Source organism: Polyodon spathula, chromosome 4 (genome assembly GCF_017654505.1).
Source record: "Polyodon spathula isolate WHYD16114869_AA chromosome 4, ASM1765450v1, whole genome shotgun sequence".
NCBI lineage: Eukaryota > Metazoa > Chordata > Actinopteri > Acipenseriformes > Polyodontidae > Polyodon > Polyodon spathula.
In genome coordinates this window covers 86,209,166-86,233,832 of record NC_054537.1, presented here as the reverse complement: position 1 = coordinate 86,233,832, position 24,667 = coordinate 86,209,166, and the positions used below count along the sequence as shown (strand labels likewise).

At 36.0% G+C, this 24,667-nt stretch overlaps 1 protein-coding gene across 4 annotated transcripts in view; it reads right to left on the bottom strand.

Annotated features, from left to right (window-relative positions):
- vps50 (VPS50 EARP/GARPII complex subunit) overlaps positions 1-24,667 on the bottom strand; it is a 175,181-nt gene that overhangs the window by 117,528 nt on the left and 32,986 nt on the right. For all 4 annotated transcript variants that reach the window (XM_041248891.1, XM_041248892.1, XM_041248893.1 and 1 more), the window contains exons 9-12: positions 24,309-24,391; positions 17,445-17,487; positions 10,946-11,044; positions 8,060-8,200 (exon numbers count right to left, since the gene is read on the bottom strand). In XM_041248891.1, the coding sequence (XP_041104825.1) occupies positions 8,060-8,200; positions 10,946-11,044; positions 17,445-17,487; positions 24,309-24,391 (366 nt within the window). The remainder of the gene's footprint in view (positions 1-8,059; positions 8,201-10,945; positions 11,045-17,444; positions 17,488-24,308; positions 24,392-24,667) is intronic.

The following is a 24,667-nucleotide window of genomic DNA, read 5'->3' as shown; positions in this document are numbered from 1 at the left end:
TGGGTTTGCATGCACGTGAAAATCGACTCTACAGTCATGACTGCATGACGTTGTCACGCAAATGCGTCGTCAAACAGCAAAAGGACATCCTTTTAGCAGCGCAAATTTAAAAATCTCTGTAAAAACCCATGTAAACCAGAGCAGGAATCTTGCTTGTGGCTCACAAGATTTCAGCAGTCAAGATCCAGTTCTTCTCACTTAATCTCATGTAATCTCCAGCATAAAGGCCGTACAAAACACACATAAAATGTATATTTATTGACTACTTTAACACTAGAACCGCCGCCTGTAGTCATTATCACGGTACATTGTAAACATCATCAATATTAAAATGAAAGACAAACTACTGGATACAACTCAAGAATTTTATTCAAGCACATCATATCAAACATCTGCACAGCCAAAATGCTGTATTTAAATGAACAATTAAACATAAAAGGTGTTATTTTCTAACTTACCACATAGAAAGCATTACTTCAAAAAATGAAAAACTATAATCAACATTTCAAAAGAAACTAGTATGTAAACAGTTTTATGTATATACAAAACTGTAAAAACAAAAGTCATTTTTAATCTAAAATGAAAGTAACGTATGATTTCTCTTGTGTGTGTCACTTGCAGCACAGAATCCAGGTTGAGCTGCTGCAGCCTGCAGCTTTGCAGTTTTCTGATAAAGTGCTGTGGCTAGCTTCAAGATGAAATCTCTCCTACTGATATTTTCCCTAGAGCATTTCTTGTACAAAACGAAGGAACTGATGGCTGCTAGGTCCAGCTGAGATAACAACATGCTCTTGTATATATATATATATATATATATATATATATATATATATATATATATATATATATATATATATATATTATATATATATATATATAATATAATATTGTAGGTTATATTCAAAATAAAAACACATATTGTAAAAGGCGGTTCTAGTGTTAATGAAATGTAACTTTTTCATGTTCCACAAATAAACACACACACACAGAAATAAATTCCAAGTAGTAAAACTCGTACTTAGAAGAAATTATATTTTATATAATTGTGTGTGTGTGTGTGTGTGTGTGTTGGAAAGGTAACCAGACAAACAAGTAGCTACTGTGCGGCGTAATTCAGAATGTGCGCAACAACACTTGAATTCATTCCTCTTGTTAAATGTTTTTATCTTCATGGTATGCATGAAGCTCTCCTCACGATATTCAGAGCCGATCTCTTCCTACTTAGTAAGCAGACCAGATATTTAAATATCATCTAAATGACTATGAATTGGGTAATCTGCATTGGTACGGCCACATTTTTTTTCCTAAATCAGAACTGCATATCAACACATTTCCTGAAAAGTATGGCAAACACATTGTGAGGAAAACTGTCATGACTTGTGCATGTAAAATCCATAGCAAGGACACCCAACAAATCCTCAAGGGTGTACTTTATACCTTAAAGTTAGTGAAATAAACTATACGCAGTCAAACGTTAATTTAAGACGTCCTGCTGTTGTCAGGAATGTAAAGTCACTTTCAGTACTACTGTCACCATCCTCAATCTCTGCTGTCTCTACAGTCATTTCTACAGTGCATAAGAAAACACTTTTAAAACGATGAGAGGTAGCCCTGTACAAAGATAACAAAATGTATTCAATATGAAAAAGGCCACAATAGACATACAAAAATTATGTTTTTTTCCTGAAATGGAAATGTAACCATTACCATATAGGCATGTACCTCCTAAAGACCTGAAACCTGAATATTGACATACCAAAGCTGTTCAGCAATCCTGTACACAATTGTGTTCCCGCCTCTCTGGAAATTTTTCCTTCAAGCCAGCTGCAATCATGGACACAGTGACCTTGAAGGTTAATGGTTATATTTCTATTTCAGGGAACCAGGGTTATGATAATAACCAAACATTCCCTTTCAACTATGAAATGTAACCATTAACATATGGGTGAATGCATCAAAGCCGTTGCAAGGGCAAGATTGCAGAACGACTGGAATCATAAATGGCTAAGCAAAGGGGCTGCCCAGTGCTTTAATATAAGGAACCCCAATAACAAGTAGCTAGGGTGAAAAAACTGAGGGATAAACTCACCTCCATGCATGTGTTGTAAGTGTCGACTGAGAAGCTGTCCTTAACACTCTAGTTCCAAAAACAGGCTTTTGAATATCCACGATATTCAGCCTGTAGAACTTACGAAGCTATGTGCAATAGTCCACATAACCATATTGCAAATGTGCTTGATAGATGCAGCCTGGAATAAAGCCCACAAAGTTGCCATGCCCTTGGAGGGCAGTGAGCTTCCAGGGAGAGGAAAGCAATGGAATGTATAGCTAGAATTTTCTTTTGTGCACATTTTATCATGACCTAATATTCATGATGTACAGTAATTGAGAGACGTTAATAATATAATATCTACTTTTATATATCGGCTTTCATAGCGGACCACCATCACAAAGCGCTTTACAGAGGTAGGCTGTGAACTGTGCATTATATTCCAGAGTCACGTACAATAAGACATTGATTTAACATCTCATCTGCAGGATGGAGCACAAGGAGGTTAAGTGACTTGCTCAGGGTCACACAGTGAGTCAGTCAGTGGCAGAGGTGGGATTTGAACTGGTGACCTTCTGGTTACAAGCCCTGGACTTTAACCACAGGACCACACTGGTAATGAAAATGAATACATAGTTGTAAATTAAATAAGGGTGTTTACAATATTAAAGGTGCCCCTATCAAAAACTTCATATTTAAAATGATATGCAGTATACAAAATAAAACATTTTGATGATCCCTTTGCCTGTGTGAAAGGGTTATGATGGCATTATACCAGCATAGATTGTGCAATTTCATGCTGTGTGAATGAGAATCAAAAAAAAAAAAAAAAAAAAAAAAGATTTTAATGTCTCTCAGTGTGTGAAAGGGGTATTGGACATGGTGCTGGGATTTCAAGCAACAGCCACACAATTCCTCCTTCAGCCAAATCCACTGAACACACTACTGCATGGTGCATTCACTTTACTGAAATACTCCGACCCACATTCAGATGCACAGGTGCAGTTTTCAACACTCCACAGTTAATACATAGCCCAAAACTTTTAGGATACGCACTTGCGCAGCTCAAATTAAATACACGCCCACATTTACTTGAGCTTGTCGGCTCTTAGTACATAGGCATGGAAATAATGTGTACCTAACACTGTCATTAACCAAAACAAGAATTGACAAATGTCAGCAATCTTCTAAAAAAATGCTAGCTCACCGTAAAATTACTGCAGAAAAGTGGAACTTCTGACTATTAAACACTGATACAAGATTTATTTTTATTTTTATTTTTTTTTAATGTAAATTGAATGTAATTGCAAAAAAAAATAAAAAAAACCACACACACCCATATGGCAAATGTTTAATACATCCTAAACAACATGTTGCTTCTTTATTTTAAACTACAACAAAGACATAAGTACATTACTGCAGCCTATACACTGCATAAGGAAATATAAGCAGGTGCTCAGCACCCCCATATATCTGTTCCCATGGCATTGTGATTGTAAAAAAGGGTAGTTGCATAAATAGAAGAGTTAACTTTTAATATAAGGATAAGCGGTTTATTAAACTGTCTGCATACAAGCAGCGATGTGCAAAACTCAGTATGTTCCTAAAAGTATATAACTATATACAGACACAAACACAGACACACAAACCTAGTTTGATTCTCTTAATGGCAGACAAGTAAAGAAAAAAAATGCTTCCAGGTAACGTTACCATTTTTTTTTTCATTATATTAACACACTCGGCGGCACTTTTTATGAAAGTAAACATTCTCGAATTAACATAAATGTTCAAATAAGAAAAAATATACAGTTGTAGTCAAAATTTTACATACCCCAATGGAAATTCATAATTTCTAGAAATTTCTTAAAAACACATAATTAGTTTTGCTTTTATGGATGACGAAAAAAGTTACAAGAAATAGATGTTTACAATTATTTGTTTCAGCAATTTTTTTTTGCAAAACTCCAAAAAAGCTAATTCAGAAGTATTCATACCCTGACAAAGAAAATGTAAGTAATAGCTAGTTAAGGCACCTTTCGCAATAATAACCTTTTTTAAATGATGAGGATATTTATATGCGCTTTTGGCATGATTCTTTAGTGATTTTTTTTTACCTTTCTTCAACGCAAAATTGTTCTAGTTCATTCAAATTCCAAGGACTTCTCTTGAGCACAGCCTTCTTCAACTCGTACCAAAAGTTCTCAACCAGATTTCAATTGGGACTTTGACTAGGCCATTCCAGAACCTTGATTTTAGTCTTCTTTAGCTATTCTGAAGTAGATTTTAATGTGTGCTTTGGATCATTGTCATTTTAGAACATCCTGTTGCGCTTTAAACCACATTTTGTAGAGGAGGGTTTCAAATGATTGGCCAATATCTTTTGGTATGATATGGAATCCACTTTACCATGTACTGGAACTAAATTTCCTGTGCCATTAGAGGAAAAACAGCCCCATAGAAGGATATTACCACCTCCATGCTTGACAGTAGGTATGGTGTTCTTTTCTTTGTACCCTTCACCAGACTTCCTCCAAACGTAAAGACTATCAGTGTGACCACATAGCTCGATTTTTGTTTCATAACTCCACAAAACCTTTGACCAGAACTCATATCCATCATTCAAATGGCGTTTTGCAAACTTTAAGCAAATGTCCTTGTGATGTTTTACTAAGAGTGGCTTTTTCCTTGGCCTGCAACCACTGAGATCTTCACCATGGAATACTCAACCTATGGATGAAATGGAAACCCCCGTCCCACTTGTAGCCAGTTCATTTTGAATATCTTTGGCAGTGAAACTCAGATTGTTATTAACCTTCCTCACAATTCTTCTTCTTCTTGGTGAAAGAACATTCTTTCTTCCAGACCGAGGGAGCATTGTGACAGTACTGTGAGTCTTGTATTTCTTGATAATAGAAACAATAGTTGAAATTGGGATACTCAAATGCTTGGAAATCTTCTTGTATCCTTCTCCAGCTTCATGACAAGAAATAATGTTCTGCCTATGGTCTTCAGATAGCTCTTTGCCTTTTCCCATATTGACTTATTGGTAATGACAGCAATCACCTAACCCTTTTATACTCACTAAGAATGTTCACCTACAATCCAGCATTTAATATTTTTCTAGAATTAGGTCCTGCATTATCATATTGAAATTTCTAGCACCTAGTAAGCAACACTATCATAGCATCAAAGGGTATAAATATCTCTGAATTAGCATTTTTGGAGTTTTGCAAAAAAATTGCTTAAATAAATCATTTTAGACATCTGTTTCTTTTTTTCCTGATCCACAAAAGCAAAACCTTTGTTACAAAAGATTTTTCCTTAAATTCTTTGTTTTTGAGAAATGTCTGCTGATTATTTTATTGGAAAACTACATAATTTATTAATATACAAATTACAATAGAAGTGTAAAAACTCAGCGCATATACTGTCTTTTTTTTTTTTTCTTCTAAACTCAGTAACTTAGCTTGGCAGTTGTCATGCTGCTCAACTATTTAAAATATTTTACTTATCATGATAATTTACAGAAAACAATCGATAGCTGAGTTATTATCGTCCAACCCTAATCTCTAATGAACATTAAGTTATTTTGAGATCTTTCGAAATGACAGTTTGGCATACCATGCTAGCAGAACATTATTTAAAGATATCTGTAAATCAATTTTTTATATCTACTTAATTTTTAAATATCTCAAAATGAATTTAAGATATCTTCAAAAGGGTTTATTTACAGATATGTCATATTAATTTAAAGATATCTGCAAATGATTTAAGAGACATTTCTAAATATTCCAAGACATCTTAAAATGATAAAATGATAATTTGGGCTGCAATACTATATAGAGCAGTCTAATCTGTACAAAACACAAAAAAATACAAAATTCTATAGATTTTCAGTCTGTTGAAAATAAGCTGTCACAACTGCATTCAAAACTAGTATGACACTGGATGAGCAAGGTAGTTCTGTAGGGCAATAATCATATAAAATGCTCATCTGTGGATACCATTATAGAATTAGATTTCTGTTTAAAACCGTTAAAGTATGCAACAAAATGTATATCACACCGTTGACATAGTACGTTGGCATAAGGATCCACTAATCCAAAACTAAACAGTCATATTGATCACGACAGATAAGTACTTTTAAAACATGGCAAATTACATTAACCCAATTTTCAAAAGTATAAATCTGCTTTTCTTTTGTATTTTATCTACCCTTTCTGTTCAGTGTTTCACAGTTAAGTTTAAGTGAGTATGAGCAAAATTACATTTGTGTTTTTTTTTTGGTTAAGTTAAGTTTTCATATGCTGTACTGTATATATGTGCACCGGCCTCATTCACATTCCAGGAGTAAGAAATGTAATGTGTTTGTAAGGCATCACCAGAATTCAGCCCACCCTAGAATTTCAAACACATAGACTACGGCTGAACCTTTTTTCTTTCTTATTTTTTTTTTTTTGTTACTGTCAGACTGTGAAAGTAATTTTAAACTGAAAAAAAAACTTTTTAATATATGGAAAAAAAAAACAACACTATACATATATATATACACACATATATATATATATACACATATATATATATATATATATACACACACACACACACACACACACACACACAAACATATATGATTACCTAATGTTTTGTTCTGCCTTGCTTTTTCTTTGCTGTCAATGCACCCTTTTGGAATTAATATATACTGATATGTTTCCAAAATAGGCATTATTTTACCAAAATCAATACTAAAGGCAGTGAGTAAGACAGCGAGCAAAGACAGCTCCACGAAGCATACTGAAGAATGAAATGACAGGGCTTTCATTTTTTCCTATATCCTGTGCAGAGAGAATACATTTGATTGAACCATGTTGACAAAAATGTTGCTTGCGTCACTAAACACTACAAAAGCATACCGTTCAATGCAGTTCAGTTCACATGCATCATGTTGATGGTGTTATTATCTGTTGTCAGCTTACGACTATCTAATTAATCTTTTAATATTTAGAGATCCAAAGACACACACTAGCTTTAAAGCAAATAACAGTCTAAGAAAGAAAAAAAAAACTTTGACATGCAAAATGAATGTCCTTAGAGCTCACTGCTAGTTGAATTTGTATGAGATTTAAAAAATGTATGGAGGTATAATTATCTTTCATACTGTATGTTAACCCGATACTATATATGGTACTGCTCGTGACATTGTAAGCTTAATAATAATTTGAAGTGTGTATTATCAATAAATTATTCCAGCCTCAAATTTAAAAATTAATGCATTACATTTTTTTTAAAGTATAATAATAATAATAATAATAGCTTCTCCAAAGGAAATGCAGCCCTGGTTGATGGAAGTGATCACAATTTTAAAACTGTGTAATTTGATGCCTTTGAAAATAGCTTTTACATGACTCAATGTCTATGTTACCTGAACGGATTAGCACCTAGTTATTTGCAGGAGTTACTGACTCCGCACTCTGAGATCACAGGATGCAGGCCTGCTGGTTATTCCTAAAGTTAACAAAAGCAACACGGGAGGAGGGAGGGCTTCTTCTCGTCAAGCTCCTAAATTATGGAATGCTCTGCCTTTGTTTATCAGAGAAGCTGGGAGAGTTACAGTTTTTAACTCAAAATTAAAAATGCACTTTTACAAGACGGCTATCTTAGTAGGCTTTAATGTAACTTCAAAATTGCTGCTTTTGTATTATAGCGCGTATACTGTTATTTAAAAATGTTAATTAAAATCTATGAGCATGGCAGTTGTATGTGTGACATGCTAAACAAATGTATTTTGTATACAGATGTATTGTGTTTTTCCTGCTGTACTGTGCTTTGCGATACTTTTGTATAAAAAGCACTAAATAAATACAAATACAAATTTAAACATCTGAGTTGCATTTGAAAAGTTGTGTATAAAAAGTTACACAGCTCATTTGAGAATTGGCAATGATTGTTCCTGAACAAGCTGGTCTAGGTTCTTAATGAATATGAAAATGCAGTCATGCAAGTACGTACTGTACAGAGGTCCTTGTACTGCATCTTCTGAAACTTCGTGTCAGCATTCCCAGCGCACAGCTCCACATACCCGAGAACCACCTGGAACACCGTGTTGTGAATTGCTTGGGTGAAGTGCATATGTAGTTGGTCCATTGCAGTCTGCATTTATATATAAAAAAAAAAAAATTAAAAAAAAAAAAGGTAATAAAAACAGTCAGTTCTGAAAAACTTCCAAATACATCAAAGTCATTACTAAAATATGAATAGCAGACAGTAGGAACTGTAGATTTGGAACACGTACGGACTTACTAGTTAATACTGTTCTAGTTGCAGTTGTATAAACTGCATCCTACTCTGCTATCTGATTGACCCAATCAGGTGCTCATTTTCTGCAACCACTAAGTGAGTGCCCCCATAAGATAGTCATTGTTAAGAGCTAATGTTTAGTGACAATTAAAACAGAACCCCTGAGGTACTATGTGAAAAATCATGAGGTTATTATCATAACCCTGGTTCCCGGAAATAGAAATGTACCCATAACACAACAGGTAACCTATTACACCCGATTCACTGAACACTTCTACCAAAGCTGTGTCTTATGCCCATGATGTCAGAACGCCTGTCTCCGCCCCTACACGAGACAAAACTGCATGCAGGATGGTGCTCAGTGCCAAAAAATGTTCTTCAGCCTATTGCATAGAATGCATGCAGCGATCAAAGAATTGTAATGGATACATTTCTATTTCAGGGAACCAGGATTATAACAGTCCCTTTCAAGTGCGAAATGTATTCCATTACACAATGGATAAGTATACCAAAGTATTCGCAAGGACATGACTAGCAGAACAGCTAATTTGGCGAGACTGATGGCTTGCCATAATTACAAGGCAAGGTAACTGTCCACAGAAGGTATAATTACGTCATGCATGTGCTTCTGAGTCTGGCTGAGACGCCGCTGTCAGCACTGTAGTTCTAAAGGCAGGGTTCTGAACATCCAAGACATTAAGCCTGTAAAACCTTGTGAAGGTGTGAGGAGTGGCCCACACCACTGCATCGCAAATGTCAGAGACTGATGCACCCTGAAACAATGCCCAAGAGGTAGCAAGACCTCTGGTGAAATAACCTGTGACCTTTTCTGGAGGGGAAAAGTTGGCTTCCTCTTAAGCAATCTTGACTGTCTCCATGGTCCAATTGGGTAGCCTCTGTTTGATAGGGCTTGACCTTGGTTCTTAGCTCCAAAGCATATAAACAGTTGCTCAGATTACCACCAATTATTTGTTCTGTCAACATAATACACTAGTACCCTAATCAGGCAAAGCGTATGGAGACAACGTTCCACATCTGACTTGAATGATGGAGGACGAAAAGCCTCCAATTCCATAGACAGACTGACTGACATGGAAGTTCGATAGGCATTTGGGCACAAGGGCCAGATTCATACAGAGCATGACTTTAGTCCTAGACTCCGTAAAAAATAAACAAGCTTCTGCCACTGAAAATGCCTGCACCTCACTCATGTGTCTAGCAGAGCTGATGGCAAATAAAAACACTGCCTTCAGAGACTGGTACATAAGCTCTGTGGAAAGCAGAGGTTAAAGGGTGGTTTTGTGAGTGCACACAGCACCACATTTAACCGCCACTGAGAAACTCTGTCCTTCAAAGGCAGCTGAAGCTTCCACGCTTCTTTCAGAAAATGGCCAGCAAAAAAATTTGCCCTTGGGGACACCGAGTCAATTTTAAAATGGCAAGCCAAGATGGCTGCCAAGTAAACTTTCAGAGTCGAGGGGGACTTACACTGATCAAAGAGGTCCTGCAAAAACTGCAGAATGGCTGGCATGGGGCAAGTCGTAGGATCAACCTGACATGTCAAACAACAAGCTTGGAACACGGCCTACTTGTATCCATACTTAGTGCGCATTGAAGCAGCTCTAGCATTATGGAGAGTCGATATGACTCTCTCTGACAAGCCTAACTGGCTGAAAAGGAGCAGTTTAGGAGCTATACCCAGAGCTGTAGGCTCGATGGGATGGGGTGCCACAACATCCCCTGCTGAGCAGGTCGCAGCATGTGGACAATTGCCAAGGCTGGTGGTGCAATGGCTGCACCAGCATGGAGAACCACATTCTTTTGGGCCAGTACGAGGCCACTAAAAGCACCCTGGCTCATTTCTGCCTGATTTTTTCTAGGCACATTGAAAGCAATGCTACCAGTGGAAAGGCCTAAAGGAGGGTGCAAGGGTGTCGACTCCCAGCGGACCCTGTAATCCAGTTGGCTCCTTGAATACAGGCTCTTGACCTGTGACAGCAAACCTGAGCTGCTGCTCAGCCGCTGGTGGTTTCGCCGTTGCTTTTTGTATGTAAACTGGTCGGCGATATTGCCAGCGGTGCTCCGTCTGTGTTGTGGACCAAATATAGCAGGTCAGAAGTCCTGGGGACATCCGGGGCCGTAGCAGGGTGCCGCCAAGTTGATTGGACCTCATGCAGAAAGTCCAGGTGGATAGGGGGCATCGAGGTCCATCTAGTAGTTTTTTTTTAATTTTTTTTTTTTTAATTATGTCTCAAACTTACAATTCTAGGTGATGCAAAAACATTTGTCCATAGCTGTACGGTTTACCTTACATACACATATTTTAAGAGATAATGCAGCACATACATCTAATGTAAAAAATGTGCAAATCTGTGTTTGCACATTGTTAGAATAAGCAACATCATTTTTTTCATCATTCTAAATTAAAATGTAAATTAAATTTGTTTTACTGTCTGTTTGCTATTCTCCTCAGCCCCCCAGACTAATGGTAGATATAAATCAAAAATCTCCCAATAATAATTCTAAAATGAATCATCCTTCTTCAAGCAAATAATACAGGCACAAACACTCACCATTCAGGAGTCATGAGTCACTTACTTGAGTTTTTCCCAGAAGCGTGTATGCCTGCTGAACTTTGGTGTAATGATTGATATCAAAGCTCTTGCAGGTTTTTGACAAGGCTACATCCAATTGTTCCTGTACAAAAGAGGACACAGTGATTAGTGCTTAATGTCGTGATTTAAAAATTAGATCTTTAGAGAACAGTGAAACCTGAATAAACTGGTCACCTAAGGGACTTAACATATGACTGTGTATAGCTGTATTGAAATACATTATCACTGGCTTGTAACAGACAATTGTAGCCAATACTGCTATCACTGCATACCATTATTATTATTATTATTATTATTATTATTATTATTATTAGTATTAGTATTAGTATTACTACTACTACTAATACTATCTGACAAATATCAATAATTGCAAAACATGGAGAATAGAACAGTTGTGTTACACATTAGAATAGCTGAGGTATTAATGAGATGTAGATCTTGTAAAAATATATCACTGTTCCATACTGGAGGATGTAAAGTACAGTGCAGAAAACCATCTTTCCTCAACTTTTGCCAAAAAGGGATCTTTTAGTATCTGAAGGACAGGAAGGAACATCAAAAGAGAAGCAATTCAAAAAGATCACAGAAAGCCTCATGCTGCTTGACAGAAGAGTGAGAATGCAGCTTATGTGGTTTCAGTTAGAGGTGTTCAACAATGCATATGGTATGATGCAGTTTATTATGTTATATCTTGCTATCAAAGTGGATAAATAACTTAACCAGGTCAAAAGGAAAACATACATGTAAAGTTTTCACATTTTGTTGGCACCTGAGCATACTCCACGATGCTTTCAAATTAGACTTTACATGTAGAATCTAAACAAACTACTCTTCATATTTAAAATGAATAAATGCACACAGAACATAAATAAGTAAGAGTTATAGAGAAAAACAGATTAATCTCAGGTCATAAGTATTCAATCCCTTTGCTACTGCTGTCCTAAATCAGCTCAGGTGCAAATTATTTTTTTGAAAGGTTACAAAATTAGTGAAATGGTTTCAGCCTCGGTGAACTCAAAGTGGTTTAACTTGTAGATAATTTCCTTTCAAGCTGCAACTCACATAGTGATCCAACAAAGCAACCATGAAGACCAAGGGGCTTTCGAAAGAAGTCAGGAATAAAGTGGTAGAGAGGCATAGAGCAGGAGAAGGGTACAAAGCTGGTCTATATGGAAGGTTGGCAAGAAAGATGCCATTACCCAAGAAGCCTCACCTTAAAGCATGTACAGAGTTTGCGAGAAAGGATGTAGATGATACTGCAGACATGTGGAAAAGGGTTTTGTGGTCAGACAAAAAAAAAACTTTTTGGTCTAAATCCCAACCGTCTGGCGCAAGCCCAACACTGCACATCACCCCTATCCCAACGGTCAAGCATGGTGGTGGAAGCAGGGGCTGGGAGGGTTATCAGGACAGAGGGGAAAACGGATGGTGCAAAGTACAGGCAAATCATTGAGGAAAACCTGTTTGAGTCAGCAAAGACTGAAACTAGGGAGGAAATCCACATTTCAGCAGGACAATGACCCGAAACACAAAGCCAAAGCCACACTGGAGTGGTTGAACAAGAAGAGAATTAATGTTCTTCTAGCCCAGTCAAAGTCCTGACGTGAATCCAATCTAAAATTTACAGCAAGACTTGAAGATTGCAGTCCTTCGACAATCCCCAACAGAACTGAAACAATTTTTCCATGAAGAATGGGCAAAAATATCACCATCCTGCTGTGCAAAGCTAGAAGAGACCTATCCAAAAAGACTCATAGCAGTGATTTCTGCAAAAGGTGCTTCTAAAGTACTGACTTAAGGGGCTGAATACTTATGCAACCAGTAAATTTCATTTTGTACATTTTCTTTGCAACTTTTGCTGACATTTAACCTCTTCCTCCTATAACAGTGTTTAGTTTAACCACTACAGCTTTGAATAAAAAAAGTTTGTTTGAAAAACTGTGTATACATTATTTGTAATTCAACAAAATATTATATTATTGGTAAACACACACATTTTATATATATATATATATATATATATATATATATATATATATATATATATATATATATATATACACACACATACACACACACACACACACAGAGTGCCTATAGAAAGTCTGTAACCCCTTTCAAAATTTCCACCTTTTGTGGCCTTATACCCAGGAATTAAAATGCGTTAAAATTGCTTTTTTTCATTTATCTACACATCCTCCATTCTCCCTTTAAACACAGTGTTGTTTTTCTTTTTGTTTACAAGAACTCCTGTCTGTCTGAAACACAGCGCTCCCACTAGTAGATGGGGTGATCTGAGCACAGGTTTTAATTGGAGGAGCGACCCACATCCTCCCGCCCCTTTCTAAAGCACTGCTGTAAGCAGTTGTATGTGCTGTTAATGTAGGGGTGAGGACTGAAATGGCTTTGTTTCGTTTTGCATTGCATCAGTGGATAGAAACACACATACAGTACCAGTCTAAAGTTTGAGTACACCTGCTTTAAACCAGGTTTTACATGATTATCTATGCTTTTAACTGTATAAACTTGTCTATAAACACTTAATATTTCATTATATGGTACGTGTACTTATATAAGCTGATAATCATAAGTGAATTGCATTCAAAAAATGTATCTTTAAATAAAAATGTAAATCTTGTCAATTTCAATGAAATGATCACCCAAAGCAAGTCTGAAGCCCAAGTCAGTTAAAAGTCGGAAATGTGTAGAACACAGTGTTAGAACACTGGCCTAAGTATAAAAGTGTCTTTGTTAGATGTTCTCTGAGTTAACTAGCATGTTACCTAATTAACAATGTGTCACCAATTGTTAGCAGGTGAGGGTCCATGATTACTATAAATATAAGTAGCATAGGCACAAGTTTGTCATTCCTGAATGTAAGGGAGCAGAAAATGACAAAATACGCTCAGTTAAGAAAAAAGACTGTAATTACTTTAAGAAATGAAGGTCAATCTTTAAGACAAATCGCAAGAACTTTGCAAGCGTCTGTAACTGCTGTGGCCAAGACCATCAAACGATTTGAAGAAAATGGCACTCATGAGGTCCGAACAAGGTCAGGCAGGCCAAGGGTGACCTCAGAATCAGAGAACAAGTTAATTCGAGTCACAAGTCTGCAAAATTGGCAATTAACTGCCCCTGAAATACAAGCTCAGCTAAATGCTACTAGAAGTACGGATGTTTCAACATCAACTGTTCAGAGGAGATTGCGTGAAGCTGGCCTAAGTGGAAGAATTGCTGCAAAGAAACCATTGTTAAGAGTGCAGAATAAGAGGATGAGACTTGCTTGGGCCAAAAAACACAGAAACTGGACGTTTGAGGAGTGGAAGTCGGTCTTATGGACCGATGAGTCAAAATTTGGGTCCAACCGCTGAGTATTTGTAAGACGAAGAGAGGGTGAGTGCATGAGTTCTGCATGTGTGGTTCCCACTGTCAAGCATGGAGGAGGCAGTGTCATGGTCTGGGGTTGCTTTGCTGGTGACAGAGTTGGTGATCTTTACCAAGAGGATGGCAAGCTCAACCAGCATGGCTATCATAGCATACTTCAGAGGCATGCCATTCCATCAGGATTACGGCTAGTTGGGCAGGCCTTCATTCTTCAGAAAGATAATGACCCGAAACACACCTCAAAGTTGTGCAAGAACTATCTGGCAAAGAAGGAAAGTGAAGGACAACTCCATCTAATGACCTGGCCTGCCCAGTCTCCAGATCTCAATCCCATAGAACTTGTATGGGACGAACTGGACAGAAGAGTCAAAGCAAAGCTACCCACAAGTGCCCTTCATCTCGGGGAATTGCTGCAGAAGAGCTGGGAAGACATGTCAGGTGATTTCCTGCTGAAACTTTTTAACTAAATGCCTCAAGTTTGTGAAGCTGTTATTAAGGCAAAGGGTGGTTATTTTGAGGAATCCAAAATTAGAGACAATTTTTAATTTTCTTGAACATTGTTTGATGCTCCTTATGTTTTGTTTTGTATATTGTAACATGTGTTTTCATTTTCAAGTATTTACGGAAACATATACGACGTAAAACATTGTCAATTATGAAAAAAAACTAGTTTCCAGCAAGTGTACTCAAACTTTTGACTGGTACTGTATGTTGTTATTGTTTTATTTTGGCGCTTGTCTTGTGAAGGCTTCAAATGGGAAATGCAGCATAACACAGTTGATTGGATGATTAAGACTCAATTTGCCATGATATAATATACTGAAAAACTGTGAAGGGAAACTACAACTATAAACTGATAATAAGAACAGGTCATTTCATTTGGCAATAGAGCATTGCATTTGAGATTACATATTTGAAGGGAAAATATGAAACTTTAATTGTCATGCATACTAAAGTATAGGGCAGGGAGTCCTGGCTAAAAAAAATGATGTTGCTGGTTGTTGCTATAGTAACTTAAGACGAGACGCAACATACTGGGTGTTTTTTTTTACTGTAAGCAAAGTTACCTCACTAATACAGTAATAGCCTTTCACAATGTCAAAAAGGTCTTTTACAACTGAATAATCCTCAGCTAAAAGGCTTAGAAATTTAAAACTAAATCTAAAGTTCCAAGTTGTCAATGTTAATTTGTGATGTTAAACCTGAAAATCATGTTAGAAATCACGTTAAAAAAAAATGGTGGCTGGGATATCATCTGGATTATGCAGCAGTCAGCAAGCCATGTTTCAGACAGAGAGCTGTATGCCAAAAAAACTTTGATAACTATGCGGTATTAACTTCAAAAACATTTTCTGTTATTTATGTATGTTATTTATTTACTTATGCTGTATCAGCTACATTTAAACAAAATATATAAAGTCATATTTACTATCCAACCTTGCTTCACTTATTTTCTTGACTGATTCATACGTTAAATATGTATTGCAGACATTTGCTTGTGCTTCTGAGTATACCTTAAGGCAGGGTTTCAAACTTTTTCTTTTTTTTTTCCAGGCCCCCCTTTGGAAATGTTTCAGGCTATGACCCCCGTATGTTTTCATATTAAATTACTGTACATATTACATAGGAACCCTAAATGAAGCATGGACATGCAATCATTATGCCTGCAGTCAATGGCACCGGAGCCTTTCTAAAAGTGTGTGTAGGGGGTGTGGGGCAAGATCCATGGGTGAGGGGGTTGGGGGTTAGCAATGCTTTTCAGGAATACATATTTTATTTTTATTTTAAGCAAATAAAAAATGCACTTTTATTTCGACCAAACATCTCAACTGTAAAATAATATTCGACCCAGAGGCTGAAGTGTTTAAATCAACAGCAAGCCTGCCATTTGTGTCACTTGTCTTTCTAAATCTGTGTGAACTAAGATTTAACGTTGCCATCAGAAATGGAACAAAGCACCGAAAACATGCATATAGTATATCGGTGCTGTCTACTTCTAGTAGATTCTTCTGATTTGTAGATAACGCCTGTTTTCAAAAGTCTCTTCTTCAGGGGTATGTAGACGTTTAAGAAAAACGTGTTACTGTCTGAAAAATTTGCATCTAACCTATCGCAGCCAAAAGGCAGATCTGGAAGCTGGAAGTACAGTACTTGCAAACAGAGTTCGCCAATGACTGTAGCAATAATCATAACATTGTCCAAGGATTGTGGACCATTGATAAACTGTGGGAAACACAAAAAACCTGAACATTTAAAACGTTTTTATTTTGACTGGTGCTAGCACTTTATACACAACTTTAATATACACAAACAAACAAGCATCTGGTCGCTTAAGTAAACACGGCAGGAGGTCTGGCTTCACACACCATTTCTTATGATTTACGTGTCTATGCGTTGTAAGGCAATGCTAAGGGCGTAGGGCACATTTCATTTTTTCCTTCTTTTTTCTGTGCTTTTGCTTTGTATACACTGTATGAAATTATTGTTTTCAGTTACTTTCCAAAATGCTTGTGCGTTTTTTTCTGTCACAATAGTAGTAACTCGACAGACAGTACCTGCACCTTCTTTTCTTTGCTGTCTTTCACAACAAAATCCTTATGGCCACGAGCATCTTCTTTGGGGGGTTTGGCTTTTTTTTACATTGCCACAATTTGCAATTATGTTTTAAGTTCTCACTATCTAATGAATGTAGCTTTAAATCCCATGAACAAACCGTCTAATTGTAATCTCGTTTTAAATCTTGCAAGCGAAGTCTCCATTAGAAATGTAGTTTGCTGCCACTCAGTATTTGGGTGGTTTTAAAGTACTCAGAATGAATCAATCATAAATACAAGTCAGGAAGGAGAGACATTGCCCAGCTAAACTGGGAAAGGTGATTTTGTTTTCGTTTTTTTTGTACTGTAATAGTTTTTTTTTTTTTTTTTTTTTGGTTAAAATTGAAAATCTGAAGCACTAATCTTAAAGTATGTCAGTATTTTTTTGTGATGGCGCAACACCCCTACAACCCCTTTTGGGTCAGGACCCCCAGTTTGAGAAACATTGCCTTAAGGTACTGTAGAGTGTCTGCAAACATATTCTTCAATAAAACTAGAACTTACCTCTATTTGTTCAAGAGTGTCTTGCAGTTTCGAATTCAATTCACTGAAAAGAAGAAGTGATATAATTATTACAAACAATCTTGCTGGGCTGGATGCACCAAAAACAAACAAACACATTATCTAGGTAAGTGGGTGTGTTAATGATACCATCCTTCAAGATCACAGGAATTTAACTTCTTTCACGTTGCTAATATTTTCTCAAATTCAATTTTTAGTAATATCAAAACGACTCAAGGGGGCACACATTTTCTCCATTTAAAGTTTTAATCATTACTACAAGGTTTCTTGTCAAAATGTTGTACAGCTTGCTGAGGAGCGAGTGTCTGAGCATTCCTATTCTGATTGCTTCCCCTCTCACTGCCCTTAGTACAATAACTACTGAGGAGAATGCATGCATAACCCTAATGTGCATATGAAGTAGTAAACCTGTCGATAAAATAATTTATTAAACATGCAGTCGAGGAGTCTGATTTTTCAGAGGGGTGCTGACTAGAGCTCTGAAGACATATGTCCAATTACCTTCTTAATGGAAAGCTTCATCTTCTTTAAAAGTAACTGTTCATTGTATTTTGTTAAAAATGTTTAAGTGTTTGTGTTGCATTTCATGCTAGTGTTGTAACAACACAAACAAAAATTATAAAAAATAAAAAGACCCATTTTAAAAGATCTAGTTTGGTTTAAAAACATTATTATACCACAGTTTGAAAATCCATCGTTGGGAAATAAAAAATACAGTAATTGCAAACTGTTAATTCTCACCATGTGAATGAAGTCTCTAAACAGAAGAATAGAATTACAATTATGTTAACTGAACAGAAGGGTTTAAAACACTATATTCAATCTGCAAAAAATGTTACTAAAAGTAATTAAGAAAACATCAGTTTGAAAGATAAGCTCTGCTTTTCTTTTGTTTACTGTAAAATGCAATTTCCAATTAGTGGCTTTTTTATAAGATTATATATTTATATGAAAAAACTGAACTGGATTTTTGGTCAGAATACAAACAAACAGGACTACTTCCTCTCAAAGAAGTTAGATTTAAGAGAATGATTCATTACTCTGAATTACACAGACTGAGCATCCACTGGGCTGCATATCTCAATACAATGAACTCTACAAACAGCACTGGCTGTCCTCCTCCAGGGAAATTCCACAGAAATCTCTAGAAGACTCGTACCAACATGTGCTAAAAAACTGTTACTGTGCACAAGCTTTCTCAACAAGTCGTTTACAACATGTAAGAAAACTTTTCTAACACCAAAAAAACTATTACAAAAAATAGACAATGCGTTATAATGAGTATGAATAAAGAGATCATTCCAATACAGATAAATGAAAAATTGAAAAAACAAATTCATTATGTTATTTTTTACACATGACAAAAATCTAGATGTGCAATTTTGCAAAATTAAGAAGAGAACGTTTTCCATCTCAAATCCTATTTAAACACACACACAAAACGAGGCATTGTGTTTAACAATTTCACTGGAGCCTCGCAGATCAGCTCTATTTGCATTTTAATGAATGATTTTCTCAAGTTTTCTGTCCAATTTTGTTCCACTTGTATGTTAACTAGATGTGTGTATCAGCAAGATCTATTTAAGACTCGGTATGGCAATCCACAGTATAATTAAACCTGTTTGGGTTGCATAACTGTTCCTTTTTTTCTTACAATACAAGTTTTTATAAGTTGTAATATGTTTCCTCACATCGTATGAAAATGACAAAATATTGTACCTATAGATCTACTAACATGTATTCTGTGGTTCTGATACATTGTAAGAGAGAGAGAGAGAGAGAGAGAGAGAGAGAGAGAGAGAGAGAGAGAGAGAGAGAGAGAGAGAATTGCACACTCAATTGCCCTCCAAAATACTTTAAATCCATAAAAAACCTGTCACCAATGTTTCGACACAGAAGTGCCTTTGTCAGGGTGCAAAATACAAGTGTTGGATTACAGAGTTAAATACGATCGAGGTTACAAAAGAACAAGTGAACATAATGACACATTAGTAAAATACATTAATGTGCCAATTCATCAACAGTTTGCTACAATGTCGCCAGAATATAATTCCACAACACCAGAAAATCTACAAAAGTTAAAAATATTTTTTTAAGTCAATCAGAAAGGCTTGTATAAAATGTATAAACACGGAATTTAACATAACCATGAACAGAAAAGAGAAAATGTGTTTTGTGTACATGTAATTAATACAGAAATACACAAGGACAATGTGATACCACATAATCAGATATATTAATTTACGTGTCAGTGTAAGTTGACATAGATCAGAAAAAGGAATTAATGTCAAATTCAACATTAATTCCATTAGGAACCATAGTTTTTAAATAATAAATCCAAAAAGCTTCTCTTTGTAAAAGTATAGGATTTAATTCCATTAGGAACCATAGTTTTTAAATAATAAATCCAAAAAGCTTCTCTTTGTAAAAGTATAGGATTAATGGCTATGACTTGCACCACATCTACTTTGGTGTGCGGATCCTTTTTTCTCTCCGATACACTGTAAACCATAACTATTCTTGTGGAATTTGTGTCAAATTAGTTTTACTTCCCATGATAATTATGCTCTGCATCAGATGAACTATTTTAAATAAATTAGAACATACTAAATAACCATAGGTTCCAATTGGTAGCTGTGGATATGTAAAGTTTTAATTGAAAAACTAAATTTGATCAAATTCTTGATTCATTTTCTGAAGTTCTGAAACAGTACTGAAACAACCACAGTGTATCTATTAAAACTGTATGTCCTGGTTTGGATGTATAAAAAGGTAAACTCTCTACAACCAACCTAATTTTCCAGCAGGATTCTTGGAAGAGGAAGAAAGCTATTTTAATTAGTGTTGGGACGAACACAGGATTTTCATGTTAGGATATTCGCTGATAAGTTACATATTCAGTGGGGTATTCGTTTGTTTTTCAAAAAGTAATACAAGCCATTATATTGCTCTGAACGCAGGCAGACACAAGGGCAGGGGACGTGGCCATGGCCCTGTGTGTGTGCCTTTATTTTACAGCAAGACCTTACAACATGTATACGTTAAATAGAAAAATATCCCAGGAGTAAAGAATAAGTTGGGTAGGACTTACTTTACCCCAGTGAATTAACTACAAAACAAAGGATGCCAAACAACAGTTCAAGTTAAATGTTGTTCTGTTTATTCCCGAAATAAATAGTACAGAAAGTTGACAACAATTTGTTTTCATTCGTTGCCATTGCTATTTTTCACAGTAAACAGTGGCCCTCGACAAATCTGCATAAAGAAATAACATGAGGCTTACTTGTGCCTTTTTGTAGCTGAACAAGTAAACAAAAACTGAAATGTAACTTTAAACACTTCAAATAAAATAAACGTGGAAATGGCGTTGTAAAGTGAATGAAATGCTGGCTCGCTCTAAAGCAGCACGACACATTTTTGTCCCAGGTGGCTTTTCGTGGGCATAATCTGGTTTGTTTACTTTTTGCGGTCTAAAACTTTTAAATAGAGGCTGGACAGCTGATGTGTCTACTTATTTGTTTATTTATTTATTACATTATGTGTATTTGAGTGTCATATAATTAAGCTGTTTTTAATCATTATATTTAAATTGTGTGTGAATGTGTTTTTATAGCTGTTTTAATGTGCTTACTAATTCAGTTGCTTTAATATGCTTTTATATTAAGTTTGTGTAAGTTTCGAGTTCTTTCATTTCCCATCGGCAAAACCAGCTACATGCAGTTTTGCGTAGCCTAACACGAGTGGAAACCCCTATCATTGGACAGAAGTAAGACAAATGGGAGTGGAGTCAACAGTTGTTTACAAAGGTATAAATACCCAACATTGTGAAGTTTTGTCAGTCTTTTTATCTCTTTCAAATTGACTCCATGGATATCCGTGCTTCCTGATACAAACTTAATGCTGTACATATGCGTACACAAATTGAAATGGCCAGAGGAAAAACAACATTGGGGGAAACAGCTGTAAACTTAAAATCAGAGGAACAGAATTCAGGCAGGAAACATCCCAGAGTCTTCCCCTTCAAAAAAATTATACAACTAAATGAACACCTGCCCAAGTATGCTGTAAATACTGCACACTGCCCCAACATTACTAGAGCAAGTAAATGTCACCTTGAGTTACCAAATATTTGAAGTGACATAGAAGTACATTTTCACATATGAACATATCAGATCCTTCTGCGCACTATAGTATTTACGGTACATAGTCAGAACAAGCACCTGTTAACTTGTATTACAATCAAATTATCACATAAAACTGCTACCCTCAAATTATTGTGATCTAACGCGTCATTTGATAAACTTTTACAGCAGGGTCATTTAGAATCAAACTGTGATTAAAATAAAACAGATTCATAATCATTGTATTTCAAATTAATGTTGCATTTGGTAAACAAATATACATATATAATAAAATAACTTGACAATGTATGAAGCTTTCGCAGTGCAACGGATACGGCTACTGGCAATACCTGAAAAAACACAGGTACAAAATATAAAGATCTCCATAAATGTACTTCTTGATACCTCCCATAATTCTAGCTATGTCATTTACAGACGGCAGAAATCATTTAGATTTTTCATTAGTGTTTTGACAATTTTTCATTTATTTTTATTGCAGTGTCAGAAACAAACTCAAAAAAATTATGCTTTTGGACTGCCAGAGGGAAAAACAAACCACTATAAAAGACCACTTAAAGGGGAACTGTAATGCAAATGAATATATAATCATTTCAATAGAAAACATGTTAACTAAAGCTTTTGGTGCATTTTCAGCCTCTCCTTGAGCAGTATAGCATATAAAAACCATTAAAACAAATTAAAATTGAATGTACTGGAGCTCTCTCCCGTCGCACTTTGTGTGCTGTCCTGTCTTTGACTCGCTCTATAGTCACACATAGTATTCTATTGAATGTATGTCCCGTTCCTATATTATGCAGCCCCTGTTTTGTTATGGCCGCCCTTTGTTGGTTTAAAGGCCTAGGCACACAAAAATATTTTTTGTTACTGTTTTTCCTTTTGTTATTTTTGCACCCGAACACTTTGCATTCCGACATAATTCACCCTGCCGGCGTTCACTGGTGTGGGTGGCTGTCAACGATATGATGTAACAGCGGAGCCAGAAAGGTTCCAATATGCCGTTGGCCTGCATTTCCAGTTGACAAAAAATTAAAATACTGAGCCAAACGCTTGACTTTTTAACAAAATTGGCGCAGCGATACACATTTGTTATGTATACAGAGCATTTAGAGGACCTTGTTATTTTGAGTACAGTTCCCCTTTAAGAAAAGCTCAAAAGGTTTGCTTATATAACATTGTTTTCTTCATTGCAGCACCAAACAATTGGTCATTAGAATGGGTTTTTAATGAACAATTAAAAAAATATATATATATAATTTATCACATTTATTAACTGCAACTTCATTCTGTTTTCTTCTTGTGTTGTTTGATGACATTTGAACTAATAAAATCACCCTTCCCCCAAACAAAAAATGTAATGAGGTTCATAAAACCTTTTAAAAAGAAACACAGCAGCACACACAAAATACTCTTACCACAGCAACATTGACAGTAACGAACAAACAATATTCACAGGTTTCTAAAGTTTTTTTAAAGGTCAAGTTCCGAAACTGTGATGACTCATTAAGAGTTTCAAATTCTGGTCCATTCCATTGTATTTGTTATGAAGCAAACAGTAGTAGCAAAGTCTCAATCAGATTTCCAAAGACAGACACTAATGGCTGTGGCAAGTGAGTTTTCAGAGCTCTGTGCTCTACTGGATAGACACAATGCCCGGGGCACATACAGTGGATACATTAAAGGGATTTGAATGGATTCATAGGTCAAACAACAAAAGTCCAGTGCAGTATATGTAAAACAGAATTACATGTATACGGATGTATTGAATATGCATATGAAATCACCTTTCAGCAAAGTTTCAAAAATGGCATGGTGTTTAGATGATCCCTCAATAAAGGTGTGTAGCAAAGACATACTGAATATCATATGCTGAATTGCTGTTATGCTGCTACATACACCCACAATGCACATATTCAAGATATGCGTCTAACATACAGTGCACATACATTGCCAAGGGGCTTTCTTTTAAAATATGAGAGGCAACTCCACTGTTATGCCCCACCATATCTGCTGGCCTAGTGCATTGGTGCATAATAAATTAACGTCAGGTATATCAGTGTATCTTAAAGATCAAAGTATGGTACTGCATGTATACTATACAAAGAAAAGCAGTGAACATTTTTGCAAAACAAAGCACCACTTACAAAATAGTATTCCGACAATAGTTGTTACCTAGTTCTTACCATGCTTTCTCAGTTTACGCCAAAATCTGACAGGTGTTCTGCACTGTGTGCGTTAACCCAGGATAGGCTTGGGAGGTCAGCGGAAATTTTTTTTTAAAAAGTTGTTTCTTAACAGTATAGTAATTCTATGAATCCCTTGCTGTTTTATTTAACATAGTTAAATTGGGCAGTTACATGAAGTGACAGCATGCAAATAGTCAAACAGAATTCCCAAATGCACCCTTTTCTTTTTTTTAAATCTGGAACTGAATCCATTCTGTCCTGCTAAAACTTGAATTTACTGTTTTAGACCTGTAATAGAATGTGTATTGATCAGTTTCTATCTGTACTGTTCACCTGGTAGCAGCCTGTGTGAATGACACATGCCACAGGTCCATCGGTTAATAGAAAGTATCGTATCTTATAGGATCAGATATGACAGGTTCTACTGTATACAGCTAATAGTAATCGGCAAACATAGTAGGTTCAATCCCAGGTTATTAAAACCAGTGATTTAAAATAAATATGCAACATGTTAACTATACCTTATACAGCTGTAGTGTTTGAATGTGCTGGCTGCCTTTTGGCATTCCAAGCACAGCTGGATAGCTCCAGGATAATCTTCCTCCTAAAAAGACAGACGATGCATTTTACATTGTTTCTGAGATTTAAAAACAGTCCAGTATTCAACCATGTAATCAAAAGTGTTCTAGCATACTATGCTCAAAATGAAAAGAAACACAACATCCAATTATTACTATTTTCACACGTGTAGATGCATAAATTCACTGTCCAATGTTTATGCAAGATTAGCTCTTCGACATTAAACAAAATCCAATTACGCATACTGTCCTGTGGTCTGCATATCAATCTTAAGACTATGTACAGAACAGAAAAGACAGGT